The sequence below is a fragment of the Mesoplodon mirus genome (genome assembly GCF_964341445.2).
Source record: "Mesoplodon mirus genome assembly, chromosome: 10".
NCBI classification, from domain to species: domain Eukaryota; kingdom Metazoa; phylum Chordata; class Mammalia; order Artiodactyla; family Ziphiidae; genus Mesoplodon; species Mesoplodon mirus.
In genome coordinates, this window is record NC_138986.1 from 92659728 (window position 1) to 92675299 (window position 15572).

Genomic DNA, 15572 nt, shown 5'->3' on the forward strand with positions numbered 1-15572 from the left:
TGGAGTGCTGCTGTTAGTGAAACTGAACAGGACCCTGTAAGTCTCCTGGGTATGGAAGCCTTTCTGTGCCCCTGTTTCTTGTTTGTAGGGAATACACTCCAGCCTCCATGACCTTCCCTGAGTTCCAAAGGGCAGGTTCAAACAGACGCTAATCAGGGAAGGTAGGGGATGGTGAGACAAGGGAAGAATAGTCAAGAAACAACAGTGCAGCCTTGGGGCAGCGTCCTGGTTCCGCCTCAAGGGATACACATAACAATATCTTTCAGCTCTTCTGCAGAACTGAAACCCCCAACAAATGGAAGATGTTAGCATTCTTCCTTCTGGGGAAGATCACAGTTGATAACCTCGAGAAACTCATCAAGGGACCACCTGAGGCCAGATTAAAGGAATGCAGGCCCTGTACACACCTCAGTCCTTATCAGCAACCCTGCCCTTGAACCATTTCTATAAAACTCCTCACCAAATACCACCACCACCACCACCAGGTTGGGCCACACAGTTTTGAGAGGCACGAGCCTGCTGTGTCCCCCTTTGTCTGGCAAAGCAATAAAACTATTCTTTTCTACTTCACCCAAAGCCCTGTCTCTGAGATTCGATTCCACACTGGTACACAGAGGTAGAGTTTTTGGCATCATTAGAACACAGGATTCATGTTCAGGACCATAGCCCTCCAAGGTCACGGTGTTCTGCTGTGCTTCCTTCCAGCGTCCCCAGGGTCCCTTACACATCCCTGGCAAATACATTACCAGCTTCCTGCCCTCTATCTAAGAGGGACCCAGTTTTCCCCTGCCTCAACTTGGCTCCTTACTTTACCTTCTCCTATTGTTGGATGGGTCTCTAAGTAGCCTGTCAGCTCCCTGGGGAGGAAAAAAGGGAGGGGGTCAGGCCCTTGTTTCTCTTATGCTAAGTTCTCCCTATATATGCTCTTGTTTTCAATTGACTGAAAAGAATTGGTCTTCTGATTTTAACTGGAAGGGATCCCCTGGTAGTTTTCAGGGGAAGAGGCAGTATCTTACTAGCATTTAGGAGGTCTTTGATTTCTTAGGGGTCGGGAGGGCTTGCTTAGCTGCTTGTGTTCAAAGGTAAGCACTCCCAGGCTCAGTGCCTTCAGGCTCTCTGTCTTTTTAATAATCCTGTTTACTGAGGTAGGAGGCAATTTTCTTAAATTTGCTCAAGGCTCTGCTCCATCAAAGAGAAGTGTCTCCCAACTGAGCCTTTTTGTTTGCATTTTGCCCAAGGCCTTTCCCTATGCCTTCATTGTTAGTCCCCAGGAAGCCAGGGAGGATGTTAAAGATCCACCTCACTAATTCATAGCCAATTAGGAAGTTTGTTCTGAACGCAGGTCGCTTTTCCAGTAGATTTGGAGCCTTGCCCCCTTGCGCTCCAGGGAATTAAAAAATTGTCTTCAATTGGTTAGAAAACAGAATTTTGAAGCTAACGGTGGAAACAGTTCCCAATTTGGGCATAGCTGGTTATATTGGTACATACACTATGCTTTATTATCAGAACAAATGTTTGCTTTCTATTTTGTAGCTTCGGGCTCAGCCGCTGTATCTTTAAGTTTTTTTTCACATCTAACTACTTTGTTTTAACCTGCACAAGTGGAAGCTGATCTAGGGTATACAAATGGGAAGGGACATGATTTTCCTCTTGGGTGATGGTGAAGTGGCTTTCTTCCAAGTTTGAGTTTTGGTCTAATGATTATTTTTCTTTCCTCGGGAAACTGTCTTATTTTCATCCCGAGAAAGTGCTTTTGACTTCCGGCAAGATGTAAATTAGCTTGGCTGTGGGTTATGTTAAAAAAAAATCTCTTAAGCACAGCAAAAGTTTTGTTCTGTGGGGAAACTAAAGAGCCCAGATTGTGAAGCAAGAGGTGTATACTTGCTCTTTGCTTTTTTGATGTAGGAAAACTTTAACCTGCGTGTCTTAGGACCCTACCTTTCTACGACATTGATTCATAGCTTCTAAAAAGTTATCTTGTCAAGTGCAGTTTTAAACTGATTTTTGTGGCCTCAAAGTTGACCTGCATGCTTAAGCAAACAAACAAAACCCAAACACTCCCAGTTTTCTGGGTTGGATTCTTTTACCTGGTTCAACATCGAGAGAGTAGCTATCTATTTCCAGATCAAGCTGTTGTGCTGCCGCAGAACGAAACTCCTCCAAGACCCCTTGCACAGCCTTGGTGAGGTTATATGGCACTGATTTAGCAAACTTCATTTTGCTATTCACGATCACACTCCCATTTCTGAAGTTAAGTATTTCAAGTTGCTTAAAACCTGTGAGATTGGATCGTAGATATGGAACCAGCTGCAAAAATAAAAGATGGTTTACTCTTAACGGTGTTCTAAGTGCTCAGCTGCTGCTAATTCCATTTGTACTCACATTTCATATCTGAGGCATAAATTTCAGTTCCTTTTTCATGTTTGTGTTTGGATTGAACATGAGACCAGAACACCACTATTTAATGATCTATTTGCAGTGATTATGTCCCATATTTCCACTTTCCTGGGTATTGAGATGGATGGGCAGTGATTTTCTTCATGATGAATTGTGAGAACAGAGGATTGAAAAAAAATCCAGGTCAATGCTATCAGCCAAGAAGGGATGCCAGGCTGAGTTATTAAAAAAAAATCCAAGTAAATAAAAACGGGTTCCAAACTGAGCCCAGGAGCAGACTGACCTATGCCTGGTAAAAAGGACATCCATTTAGAAGCAACCAATTTGAAATGATGTATTGAAATAAACAACAGCTGAAACATCAGCTCGTCTGTCTGTGCAGGATGCTTCATATCAACACAAATGTGGTGAAGTGGAAAGAGCAGAGAACTTGGCTGTCAGGAGACTAGGTGTCAGTCCTGTGACTGTCGCTAGCCAGCAGTGTGACCTCATCAAGCCACTTCACTACTGTTGTACCTCAGTGCTCTCACCTGAATTGTGAGGGAGAAGAAAAGTTGTTCCCTAAGGACCTTTCCCAAGTTATAATTTAATAATCTCAAAACGATGCCCCAGAGGACCAGAGGGTTGTGTTTCATGTTCTCACACCTGTCTCTTGTAAGCCACAGCCATCCTTTTTTTTTTTTTTTTTTTTTGGCTGAGCTGCATGGCATGTGGGATCTTAGTTCCGTGACCAGGGAACCTGTGCCCCATGAAGTGGAAGCGCGGAGTCTTAACCACTGGACCACCAGGGAGGTCCCCACGACCATCCTTGGAATCACTTTTCAGAAATGTCTGAAACTCAGCGATGTCTGCTTTGTTTCTGGCCTTGAAAGCGAGCCCTCTCCTTCATGAACCAACACCCACGAACCCAGAGAGGACACAGATGCAAACTACAATCCCCCACGCTTGGCACAGATCTGCTTTTCCTTTGCCCCTGTCCCCACCCCACCAGAATTTTGACTCTGACCCAGACCCACATGTTGGTACCCCTTCCAGTAACTGCCACCGCCCCCCCCCCCCCGCACAAGGTCATTGTGAAAATAAAAGGAAATTTTATACCAAGTGTGGAACCGCTCTCTCCTGTTTTCTCCCACCTACTTTGACTAGGCTCATTCTCTATGTCTTAACATTGCTTTGGCCTCTGGTGGGAATTCCCTGTCCTCAGCTAGTGTGCAGACAACTAGCTGCTCCCTTCTCCCAAATCATTCTCCTCTTCTTCACAGGAAAGAGGCTGCCCAGCTAGAGACCACATTTCCCAGCCTCCCTTGCAGCAAGCTGTGGTCACGTGACCAGTTCCCACCAATGGAATATGAGTGTAAGAGATATGGGCAACTTTGGCATCACTTGCTTAGGAAATTGCTTGCCCTGGGCTTCCTCTCTTTCCCCTTCTCACAGTGGAAACAGGGATGTACTGGTGACCCAGCTTTGGCTGCATGAGTGAGGAAACACCCTTGGGGTTGGCAGAGTTATAAGATGAAGGGATTGTGAGTCCCTGGATGACATCATAGAGCAGAGCTGTCGCACCCACCCAGTGAAAGAGAAATACACTTGTACTCTATTTAAGTTACTGTATTCTTGATCTTTTCATTATGGCAGCCCAGCATGTACCCTAGTTAATACACCTGGGTTCGGTGCCCTGGGACTCTGTTCCTGAGATTGTCCCAATATCTACTCACCTCATTTGGGGGAGGAGGGAATAGCACAAAGTCTTACTTTAAAGTTCATCTGAAGCATTGGTGTTTATGTGGTTTTAATTTGCATAATGATTTAACTTATATGAAGCTTACAAATATCTTTCCTCTTATTTTCAGAAATTCTGTAATCTTTGTGCTATGCATTGTGTACTTGAATTTCATTAGCCGTGACTGTGTAGAGGTTCATAGTTCAGCAGTTTTCACTGTGTATGTATTTCTACAAGAGTACATGTGAGTTTGGGGAGTGTTTCATAAATCAGGGTTATATGCCACCATGATTGTCTTCTCACTTTCTTTGTCAGGGCTTGGGATGCTAAGCTATTTAGTCAGTTTTTTTTTTTTTTTTTTTTTTTTTTTAGTTTTATGAGAATTTAAGGGGAACTAAAAAAAAAAAGAATTCTTACACTTGAACTCTCAGCCTCATTTGTGCTGGACTTTTCTAGCCTTGAACCCTTTAGACAGATGGCTGGAAAACAGCATGTGGCATTATAACTTAGGAAAAGTCTGCTCACATTGTTTATAAATTCCAAGTTCAGTCCGTGAGTGGCTATGTATTATTCCTGGGAAAACTAAATCAGGAGGAACTATAATGAAAAGGTCTTAAAAATTAGTTTGTTCCCAGGAAGCTGGGCGGCAGTGGCCCATTGGATCTGTATCCATCTCAACGCTCTAGCTGAATGCCGTCGGCAACAGCTATCTCAGAGGCTTGGCTCTTCCACCTTGCATTGCTCAAGACAGCCAGGGATTATATTATAAAATAACAGCCAAAAAAAAAAAAAAAAAAAAGGAGACACACAGATAGCTGTATGTGGTGTCCACTCACCAGCTGTGTGAATCGCTGCTCCAGAGCTTGGTACTCCAGCGAGCTCTTGTTGAACAGGTCAGTGGAGAAGGGCATGTTGGCCACACGCAGACTGAAGAACACCACCAGCTCTCGGGCCCTGGCGGCGACGGTCATGGCGCTGGTGGTGATGTACTGCAAAGCTGGGCCAGGAGTGATGTTCTCCAAGAAATGATCCTGGGTGGAAACAAACCCACTGAATCCCAGTACCTCAGAGGATGCGTGAGTGCTGGCGAGATCCGTTCCGTCTAAGTCTCCGACTGTATCTTGACTGCTGATACTCAACCTGCTGTCTTCTGAAGATGCAGGTGAACGTGAAATTTCCTGAGCCAATTGGCTGATGGCAGAATAATCATCAGTGGGGATGGTTAGCCGTGGGATTAGTACTGTCTGGTCAAGTGAAATTATGTCTGTGGCACTTTGATCAGTCTGAGAAAAGAGGCTTGATGCAGTAAAAAAAGGTAGAGTTTCTGATAGGGAGGTAGAGGCCACAGCAGGTGGAGACCAAGAACTGTCCATGGAGGAAGCTCCTGAGACCAATTCATTATGTCCAAGCATCCCCGCAAAGAATAGAAAGCAAAAAAGAAAATCCAAAGTTAAAATTAATTTTGGAAAAATAGCATTTGACTATCTTAATGTCATATTTTATTTTTAAATTTCTTTGATTTTATTCCAGTTTTATTGAGATATAACTGACATACCTCACTGCATAAATTTAAGATGTACAGCATGTTTTGACTTACTTCTGTAGTGAAATAATTACCATATTTACCATCATATTTTAAAAAGCAAATTGGTGGTAATTCCCTGGTGGTCCAGTGGTTAGGACCCCGTGATTTCACTGATGAGGGCACAGGCTCAATCCCTGGTCAGGGAACTAAGATCCCGCAAGCCACATGGCATGGCCAAAAAACAAAAAAGACAAATTGGTACAGAAAGGGCAGGCAGCCCTGTGTCCACACCTAGGGAGACAGAGGGTGGGTCTCTATAACGATTTTATTCAGGCCCAATACTTCTGGATATGTGAGACTAAAAGAGCACCAATTGCCTAGAATTACAGGAATTACTTACTGCCCAGTGAGACACAGCACATCTAGGGACCAGGTGGTAAAAAAGGACTAGGTCAGCAGGTGGTGGCATGCCACAGATGGCTTTGGGGTAGACTCGGATCCCACATCCCCATCTGGACCTCCCAGACAATTAGCTGTGCTCTTCAGGCCCATAGTTTTATTCACCTTCCAATCATGAAAACCTGAATTTTATGTAATTGGATTTTTGGGGGGATCTCAGTTATCACATTTTGGTAGTTTCATCAATTAAAATTTAAATTATGCTTTTCCAAAATTGGATAATCTGACTGAATAACTTGCCTATTTGCAAAATGATATGGAGAGCGTGAAGATGTGGGTTACACATATAATTTGAACTTTGTATTGGCCATACAACTAAATATTGGGTAATACTTAAAGGTTTTTTTCATTCCTACATGATTATACCTTGATAATACCACCACTTTGCATTGCTTTCTTGAGTAAGTACGTATTGAACTACTGAAGTCCATTCCCTTTTTGGTGCAAAATTAAAGTCAATAAGTATTTATGAACTAAGAAAGTGGTTATATGAAGCTTTCAGATAAAGATATTGGTGGGTTATTAAAATATTCCAATAAACCTAAATCTAGAGCCACTGATAGATATTATTTAAGGCATTAGGTAGATCAAAACAGGGAGCTTTCAGTGAATACTTTGGTGGTATTTTGGCAAATATGTGTGAAAGCTGTGTTAAAGTCCAAATGCTAAGCATGATGGATGGACTGTCTGGATGCAGATATAATCTTTGTACCCTTAGTCAGCTAATTTACTAGAGTGCAATCACCCAAACTGAAAATCTAAGTGATAAACAGCTCTGAAAGGTAGAATCATATTACTTTTATTAGTTTCTTAAAATAAAACCTGTCTGTGGAGAATTTAACCAGATTTCAGAGAAGCACCCCCTTTTCTTCCACCTGGGGCGGATGCCTGGGTGTGTCTACCCATAATTCACTCAACTACAAAGAAAGATCTTTGTAACATCCAAGATCTTTCTAGATATACACTCACAGTTTTATTCAAATCTCTATTGCCATGGACTGAATGTTTGCATTCTCCCAAAATGTATATGTTGAAATCCTCATCTCCAATGTGACAGTATTTGGAGGTAGGGTCTTTGGGAGGTAATTAGGTCAGGAGGGTGGAGCCCTCATGAATGGGATTAGTGTCTTTATAAATAACAAGAGACATAAGAGAGATGATCTCTCTCTCTCTCTCTCTCTGCCATGTGAGGATACAGAAAGAAGGCATCTGTGTGCTAACCAGAAAAAGCCCCTCACCAGGAACTGAATCAGCCAGCAATTTGACCTTGGACTTCCCAGACTCCAGAACCATGAGGAAGAAATTTCTGTCATTTAAGCCACCCAGTCTATGACGTTCTGTTATAGCAGCCCAAGCTGACTAAGACAATTGCCCTTAAATCTGTGCCTCACTCACTACACCCTAAACCTGGCCCTGCTGGGGTGCTACCTGTCACACATGCACAGAGGGTGTGCTGAGATTAGGTTGAGAGGAAGAAAGAAGAAAGAGAAAAGGGCCAGGCTGTCTATGCAGGAATTCATGAAAGGAGGATGCTATGGAATTGAGAGAGAATATCCCAAAGTGGACTCGTGGTCTTAAGAATTATTATGGTGAAGTCTGAGGAAAAAAAACAAGGTCCACTGAATCCTGGGCAAATTGGCTTTGAATTGGTGGTGAGGCCCTTGAAGACAGATCCAGATGGGAATCAGCATAAAGATACTTTATTGTAGATCATGGGTTTGCCAAGAAAACTTGAAATTGGGAAAATGGCCTTAGAGTAGAAAAGAATGACACCTGTAATATAACTTGTCCTGATCAAGCATAGTAGATATCAATAAAGAGGACTGAAATATACCATTTCAGGGTTATTGCTATAAACTGCATAACATGTCAAAGTGGATCTCTGGCCCAGCCTGTGCTTCATAAGAGGAAATGTTTTCAATGAGGAGAGAAAAGGAGAATGCCCTGGGGAGAAAGGAATTGAGAAATTCATTAATTTGGGTATGAAGGCTGCACACTTAATAAACAAACACGAAACAAACAAAACAAGCCTACAAACCAACAAAGCCTCAGATGAGTCTTATGGAAACAGGAAGAGTTTCATATCTTTCGTATATGATGAAAGAATGAATTAAATTGCTCCAGAAACGAGCCTTATAATGTAGTATTTGGTCTCAGGGAAGTCATTTATTTTTCTTTTTTAGCCAGGAATTAAGGGCACCCATCAACCAGTCATGCAAAGCGGCAGCTTCCATTTTCCATAGTGAATATTAAGGCAGCTGGGGCCCAGTACTGCAGTGTTCATTTCCTCTTTTTCTTTGCTTACACTTAACTTCCTCCTTGCCTCAGAAGAAGCTTCCTTGGGAGGAGCGTTGGCGAAAGGGTTCAGCTGGGCTGAAGCGGAGCAGGACCTCCCACAGGTCTTCCCCCATCCTCCGTCCCCCAGGAGGATGCGGAGGTCCTCTTTCTGGATTTCGGTCCGACATTAAAGCCTTGCCGAGTATTCTCACTCTCATTTGCCTGGGCAGTCATTCCACATATTCAGCTCTTAGAGCCATGCAGGGATGATGAGTAAAGTTTATAAGAAAGTTAGCAAATTTCAGGTACACAGCCCAGCAGCAGTGTGGCTTTGTCCAACTTATAAGGTGACTCTACATCCTTGAATCAGTTCAACTTTTCCCCTTTCCTGAGTGAACAGGTGCTCCTTCCCACCCCTGGGCCTTGATCAGCAGTTCCTCTTTTAAATTGGTTCTCCTGGGAACCATCTGGTCCAGAAGCAGCCCCAGCTCCCTTTCCAGAAGGGAGAAGCCCCTGCCCCCCAGCACTGATGTGACCCCCGCCTTGCCCAACACCTCTCGCCACTGTTCTATTTCCAAGGTCTCTATCCTCGTGCAGCTACTCTTTGGCTGCTCTCCAGATCCCATGGTTAAAACAAATATTTCCCACAATTAAAAGGCCCTTTAAGCTATTTTGGTTGTATTCTTTCTATCTCATTTTCCTTCTTCTGGCCTCCTTCCTCCTCTCTACTGCCCAGTTCTCCCAGCTGTAATATTTCTTACTCTTTTTCTTTTTCTTTTTCTTCTTCTTTTTTTTTTCTTCGCGAGGCATGTGGGATCTTAGTTCCCTGACCAGGGACCAAACCCGTGCCCCCTCCAGTGGAAGCACGGAGTCTTAACCACGGGACCACCAGGGAAGTCAGGCTTGCTCTGTTTCTTGAATATTTCTTCTCAGTTTCCTGTCCAACTACCTCTACTTAAATTTCTTATACAAGAGATACAGCAAAAAGTGGTGTACCTCACTTATGTAGTACCCTGAGTCACTCCTGCTTTCAAAGTTGAAGAAATTTACTGGAAGATCATTCAAGAATGTCACAAATAAATAGATGAAGGGCCTGACTAAAATGATTGCAAACTCCCATGGAAAGACTCACATCAATGGGGAGTTTGTCATCCTGCAGAATGAAGGTTTGGATAGAGAATCTAAAGAGATACATTTTCCTAAATTCTAAACATGCTCATTCAAAGCAAATAAACAAATACAAATAGAGGTATTCATTTACCTGTCTTCAAATGCTTTCATTTGTTCCATCTATAAATGAAGTTTGGTAAGTTTTGTAAATGCTGCCTTTGGATGACATTTGGTGAGCGTTTTATTAAAATTCTGTGGATTAGCACTTGTTTCAACATTCCAAATAGAATAAAGCTAATACACATGCTCTGGCAAGGATTTTACCTAACTTGACAATACAGAGAACTTGCCACATGGCATGGGAGAGTTGTTATTTTTCCATCTCATTCATTGCCAAGCAAAAAAAAAAATAGAGACAGAAGAAATTGAAAATCGTCTTATCTTTTGGCTTACTCAGTGGCCCAAAGACATTAAATTTTCTCTGAGTTTATAGAATCTAAAGACAAAGTTCCCATTTTCCTGACACTTACATTTTTAAGGTCAGATGAATGATGTGACCTGTCTCTTTGAGCAGAAGTGTATGACAATGACTGGTTTGCTCAGTTGCCTGTGGAGACTTCCTTCTAGAAACTGACCACTGCATGCAACTTGTTATTTCCTGATGCCTTTAGGAATGCAGTTTCATCTTCTTAAAACGTAAAAACTAAAGGAATTCATGGGACTTTCTATCCATGTAAATGGATAGAATTCCCTTGTAAATGCTTTTGCTATTTCTACCTTAAGGACTGCTAAAATATCACTTTCCCTCAATGCAAGAGTTGCTTCTTTGATTACAATGCTGATCGTATTGTAAACTCCTGAGTCTTCACAGCAGGACCCAAGGTGACATTCCTTCCCCACAGTCTCAGAGGTGACCTTGTCAGCTCCTGGTTGCTCACTGGCCTCAGACCATTCGCACAACTGGTGCCTTATACTCTCTGTAAAAATGGGCAAAAGAGAGTCAGAAATATTTGCCTTCCCACCCTAATTGTGATGTTACCTCGTGTGGGTCAAGATAAGAGGACACGAGACAGCAATCCTGTAGCTTTGAATACGCCATGTCCCAGTTGCTTGAGAAGTGATACGGGTGGGAACGGGTGACTATGGGATCGACTAGATGTCACTTTGACTGCCTCGCCCATGTCACCCTGGTGCCTCTCTCTCCGTGGCTTTCTTCTGCACAATGTTCTGTCTACTGTGTATTTCCTGCCCTCTTTTCTACCGTGGGCTTCTTCCAACTCCACAAATACCACCTATGATCACTGATGACAAACACACCTTCACATTATGACTAAGGGCATTCCATCAGGCAACGCTGCTTTCTCTCTGCACCAGCTGAATTGTCAAATTATGACCTGATTCTGCCCATTCTAATCCTGGCTTTGCATCTTTTCCTGCTGACCTAATGTATAAAGCACTCTCTGTTTTTCACCTACTATGCTGAGCTCATTCAAGACACACTATTATGGTTAATTTTATGTTAGTTAGGCCATGATACCCAGATATTTGGTTAAACATTATTCTAGCTGCTTCTGTGAAAGTATTTTTTAGATGAAAATAACGTTTAAATCAGTTGACTTTGTGTAAAACAAATTACCTTCTATAGTGTGGGAGGGCCTCATCAGTTGAAGGCCTCAATTAAAAAAAAAAGAAACCTGACCTCCCCAGAGAAAATGGAAATTCTGTCAGCAGACTCCTCCCTGGGTCTCTGGCCTGCCAGCCTACCTTGCAGATTTTGAACTGGCTAGCCTTCACAGTGGCATGGGTCAAGTCCTTAAAATCATTATGTTGACCTATTTATGTGGCACAGTTTTCTGTATTTATCAACCTCTTCTTTTCTCCTCACTGTAAAATACTCGACAGATCAATCAAAAGCATTGCTAATAATGGATACTTATCAAGCTTCCTCATTATGTAAATATGAACCAACAAAAATGGATGAAAGTGACCACGTCAAGGGTCTGAGAACAAGCTAAGGCTGGCATCTCCTGAAATGTGCTCACTGGTCGTATGACCATAAAGTGGCAAGAGGAAGACAATATCTGGACATCTGGGAGCGTAACCCAGACCAGCTCACTTGCATATAGTACAGACACTGCAGACACATAGATCACCACCACCCACTATTGAGCCCATAACAGACGCTGCTCAATCAGGCCAAGCTTTCTTGCCGAAGCCATTCATGGCTTCAGAATTCTTCATAATGGTTTTACCTCTTAACTACCACTCAAACCAGTTCATTTTTGTCCAACTCCCCTTCTGTCACCCAAGTCCAGGCCATCAACATTTCCAGCATGGATTGCTGTTAACACGCTTCTAAATGACTGCTTGCTTTTGCCCACCTCCAGCCAATTCCTCACAATGCAGTCAGAATATCTATTTAAACTCAGATTTGCTGTGTCATTCCCAAGCTTAAGACCCTTTCAATGTTCTTAACAGGGCTCATAAAACTCGATGCTTCTGTTCATTAAAATGTTGAAAAGAGACTAAAGGGACCACTACTCTGCATAAAAAATTGGATCGTAACTTGAGGACGGAATTGGGAAGAGCTGGAAAAAGGGTGGTCATGGAGGAGAGGTTTGAGAGAATGAGGGCTAAAGAGCGCTGCAGCAGGGAGAGGGCATCAGGTCAGTTCAACTGGGGGCAGAAAGTCAGAAAACACATTTTCTTGGCAATTGCCACAATTTGGGGCAGGGCATTGAATTTCCCAAATATAAAATTTGGAGGACAGTACTATCTCAGCTTTGATCCAATTTGAGAGTTGGAAGGCCTTCACTTTTCAGTTTTCTCTGGGCATTGTGAAGATGGTATCTAGGGATGGAGCATAATTGCAAGCCCCTGTTGAATGGCCATCCCTTCCTTCTTTGAGATGAGGTTTTCCCCATGGACCTCTGAACTACTTTTATTAGTGGCATATTCCTGCTGGGAAAATTTACTGTTTGGTCCTCAATTTAGAAATACAAGGAAGAGGAAGCAAACATGTTGACCTTAGTGGTGTAAAGTTCAGCTGAGTTTTTCTTACAAATCTTTCCAAGTCTTAATTATTATCTTTTCATCTTGAAGTGGAGGAAATTAAATAACATCTTGGCCAGGCTCTTCTGGTTGAGAGTTAGGAAGTAAACTGTTTTGGCTGGGAGAGTGGCTTATTGCACATTTCCTCCACTTCATGCCTCCACATGAATCCTTGCGGTATTAATACATCCCATGCAGTGGAACTAATTAAAGTTGTTCAGCACTCTCTCTTTTTTTTTTTTTTTTTGCGGTGCTCCGGACGTGCAGGCTCAGTGGCCGTGGCTCATGGGCCCAGCCGCTCCGCGGCATGTGGGATCTTCCCGGACCGGGGCACGAACCCGTGTCCCCTGCATCGGCAGGCGGACTCTCAACCACTGCGCCACCAGAGGAGCCCTTAGCACTCTCATTTTGACAAAAGTATTTACCGATGAGGAATATCACCTTTCATGTGAGGCTGTCTCTGGAGATGCATGAGGACTGATACAGAGAGGCATATCCTCCAGGAGTTTACCATCTGACACCAGAAACACTGATGGACCCAATAAAGTTGACAACAGTAACAAATAGTTATGAACCCCCAAGCATGTGCCAGACACTGTGCTCAGTGCAGGAGTTTTTTTAAAAAAGGGATAAGAACACATTCTTTCACTTCAGGAAGTCATTCTTGGAGGGACCCCAGAGATGCATACCAATCATTTCAATACTGAGTGGTAAATGTTTGGTGGAGGTATATATACTTTTTTGTTTTAGAGTCAGGGAATAAATGGTAACTATGAGTCTTTTCAGGTAGCAGTTGGTAAAAGCTTCACAGAGTAGGTGGCATGTTGGCTGGAACTTAAAGTATGAGTAGGAGGTCATCAGGCTAGAAGGATGGATGGGTATTATGAGCACAAGAGAAAATAATTTGTGCAAAGCCACAAAGGCATGACTGTGGATGACATATTATGGCAATGGTGAGCAGAACGACCAGAATAGATAGCTGACCACTGTTTCTGTACCACTTAATTGGCTCTCTGTGAGCTGCTTTTTTAGGTAGAGCAAAAAGGGAAATAATCAAATTAACCCATCAACTCTTACTTTCATGGAGGTATTATGCTATAAATTCATTCATTTACTCCTTTAACTCATTTGATATATATTAATTGCCTGTCTAGATGTTCCACGCATCTGGCTTGACACTGAAGATGCTGCAATGAATAGAGACAGACCGAGTCCTTGACCTCATGGAATATGAGCACCTGGGTTCTCTAATGGGTTCATTCAGTTTAGCTCATATCACTGATTCCTTTCAATGGAGTCAAAGGCTGAGGCCAGATTAAGAAAAGTCAGAAACGTGTGGTGTTTTAACCTATTACCTAGATGGGGGATGTGATGGCTAATTTGACTGGGCCATGGGGTGCCCAGATATTTGGGTAAACACTATTCTGCCTGTGTCTGTGAGGGTGTCTCAGGATGAGATTAAGATCTGAATTGGTAGACTGAGTAGAGCAGTTTCCTCCCTAACGTGGGTGGGCCTCATCCAATCTGTTGGAAGCCTGAATAAGACAAAAGGCGAAGTAAGGTGGAATTCACTCTCTCTGCCTGTCTTTGAGCTGGAACACTGGTCTTCTTTTGCTTTTGGACTTGGACTCAGACTGGAACTTACACCACTGATGCTCCTGGGTCTCCAGCTTGCTGACTGCAGATCTGGGATGTCTCAGCCTCCATAAGCATGGGAGCCAATTCCTTATAGTGAATCTATCTCTATCTCTATATCTCTGTCTCTATCATCTCTATCTCTCTCTCTATCTCTAATCTCCTGTTGGTTCTGTTTCTCTGGAGAATCCAGATTAATGCAGGGAATTAAAGGCAAAACAATGTCCAATAGCAGAATAGCTCTGCCTAAAGTTTGCTTTTTCACCATTTAAGATATTGCAATTTAGGGCTTCCCTGGTGGCGCAGTGGTTGAGAGTCCGCCTGCCGATGCAGGGGACACAGGTTCGTGCCCTGGTCCGGGAGGATCCCACATGTCGCAGAGCGGCTGGGCCCATGAGCCATGGCTGCTGGGCCTGCACGTCCAGAGCCTGTGCTCCGCAACGGGAGAGGCCACAGCAGTGAGAGGCCCGTGTACCGCAGAAGGAAAAGAAAAAAAAAAAGGATATTGCAATTTATTGAGAGATCTGGCTTACATCTTAAATGGAATGTCTAGCAAGTGAAAAACTAATTTGGGAGGGAGAACACTAAAGACCTTCTTTTTTGATAGGTCAGATCATCATTCTAATGAATGAAAAGGAAAATGTATTGCTGCCTACGCACGTGTAAACCAAACAAAACCAAACCACACAAAATTTCTATCCTAATGATATGATACCACTTTTGAACGAGTTGGATGCATGTTATGTGGAGAACAGAATGTTGAGTTTGTCCTATAGGTTTATGACTCATTTTTATGAAATAGGAATAATCTTAACAGATAACTGGCTCTGCAAGAAAGAATGGGATCAACTCACCTAAAAAAATAAAAATAGAAGACCTCAGAATTCGAGACCAGATAGACACCAATTCATTTAGTGTTCTAGAGGCACATTTTGCAAGTACTTTATCTCAGGGGATTAACCACTACATTAGACTACTTAAGCTGAGAGATTTCTATGAGTACTTGACTGAGATTTTAATGGCTTAGTGGGCCTTTGGTGACACTAACCTTAAAAATTTTCCAGGCTAGAATTATCTCAGAGATGCCAAGGTGCACAGCTTTGGAGTCCTGGTTGTAATCTATCTGTGCTGCGGAGAGACCCAGAATTTTTTGAGGGAGGGAAGCCTTGGTCCTGCTCAGAGCTGCTCTTTGTTTTCCTTCCCCTTTCTACATATATGAGTGGGATGCCTTTTTATCAGGGATGTTTCCTAGTGGGGTCTTCATTGGTCGTTGAGGTATGTCCTTTCTACCCCTGGTTGGGCTGATTATGAAAACGTATGGATCTGCCTTTCATTGGCAATATAGCATATTTGCTGTCTAAGCCCAGGCCAACAAATATAGTGCTTCTTGGTCAATAC

General features: G+C 42.9%; 1 protein-coding gene across 2 annotated transcripts in view; it reads right to left on the reverse strand.

Moving 5' to 3' along the window:
- Positions 1–15572, reverse strand: part of IMPG1 (interphotoreceptor matrix proteoglycan 1) — a gene marked incomplete at both ends in the record, with an annotated part of 86793 nt that overhangs the window by 22797 nt on the left and 48424 nt on the right. For both annotated transcript variants that reach the window (XM_082634021.1, XM_082634020.1), the window contains 2 exons: positions 2088–2307; positions 4954–5482. In XM_082634021.1, coding sequence (XP_082490147.1) covers positions 2088–2307; positions 4954–5482 — 749 coding nt within the window. The remainder of the gene's footprint in view (positions 1–2087; positions 2308–4953; positions 5483–15572) is intronic.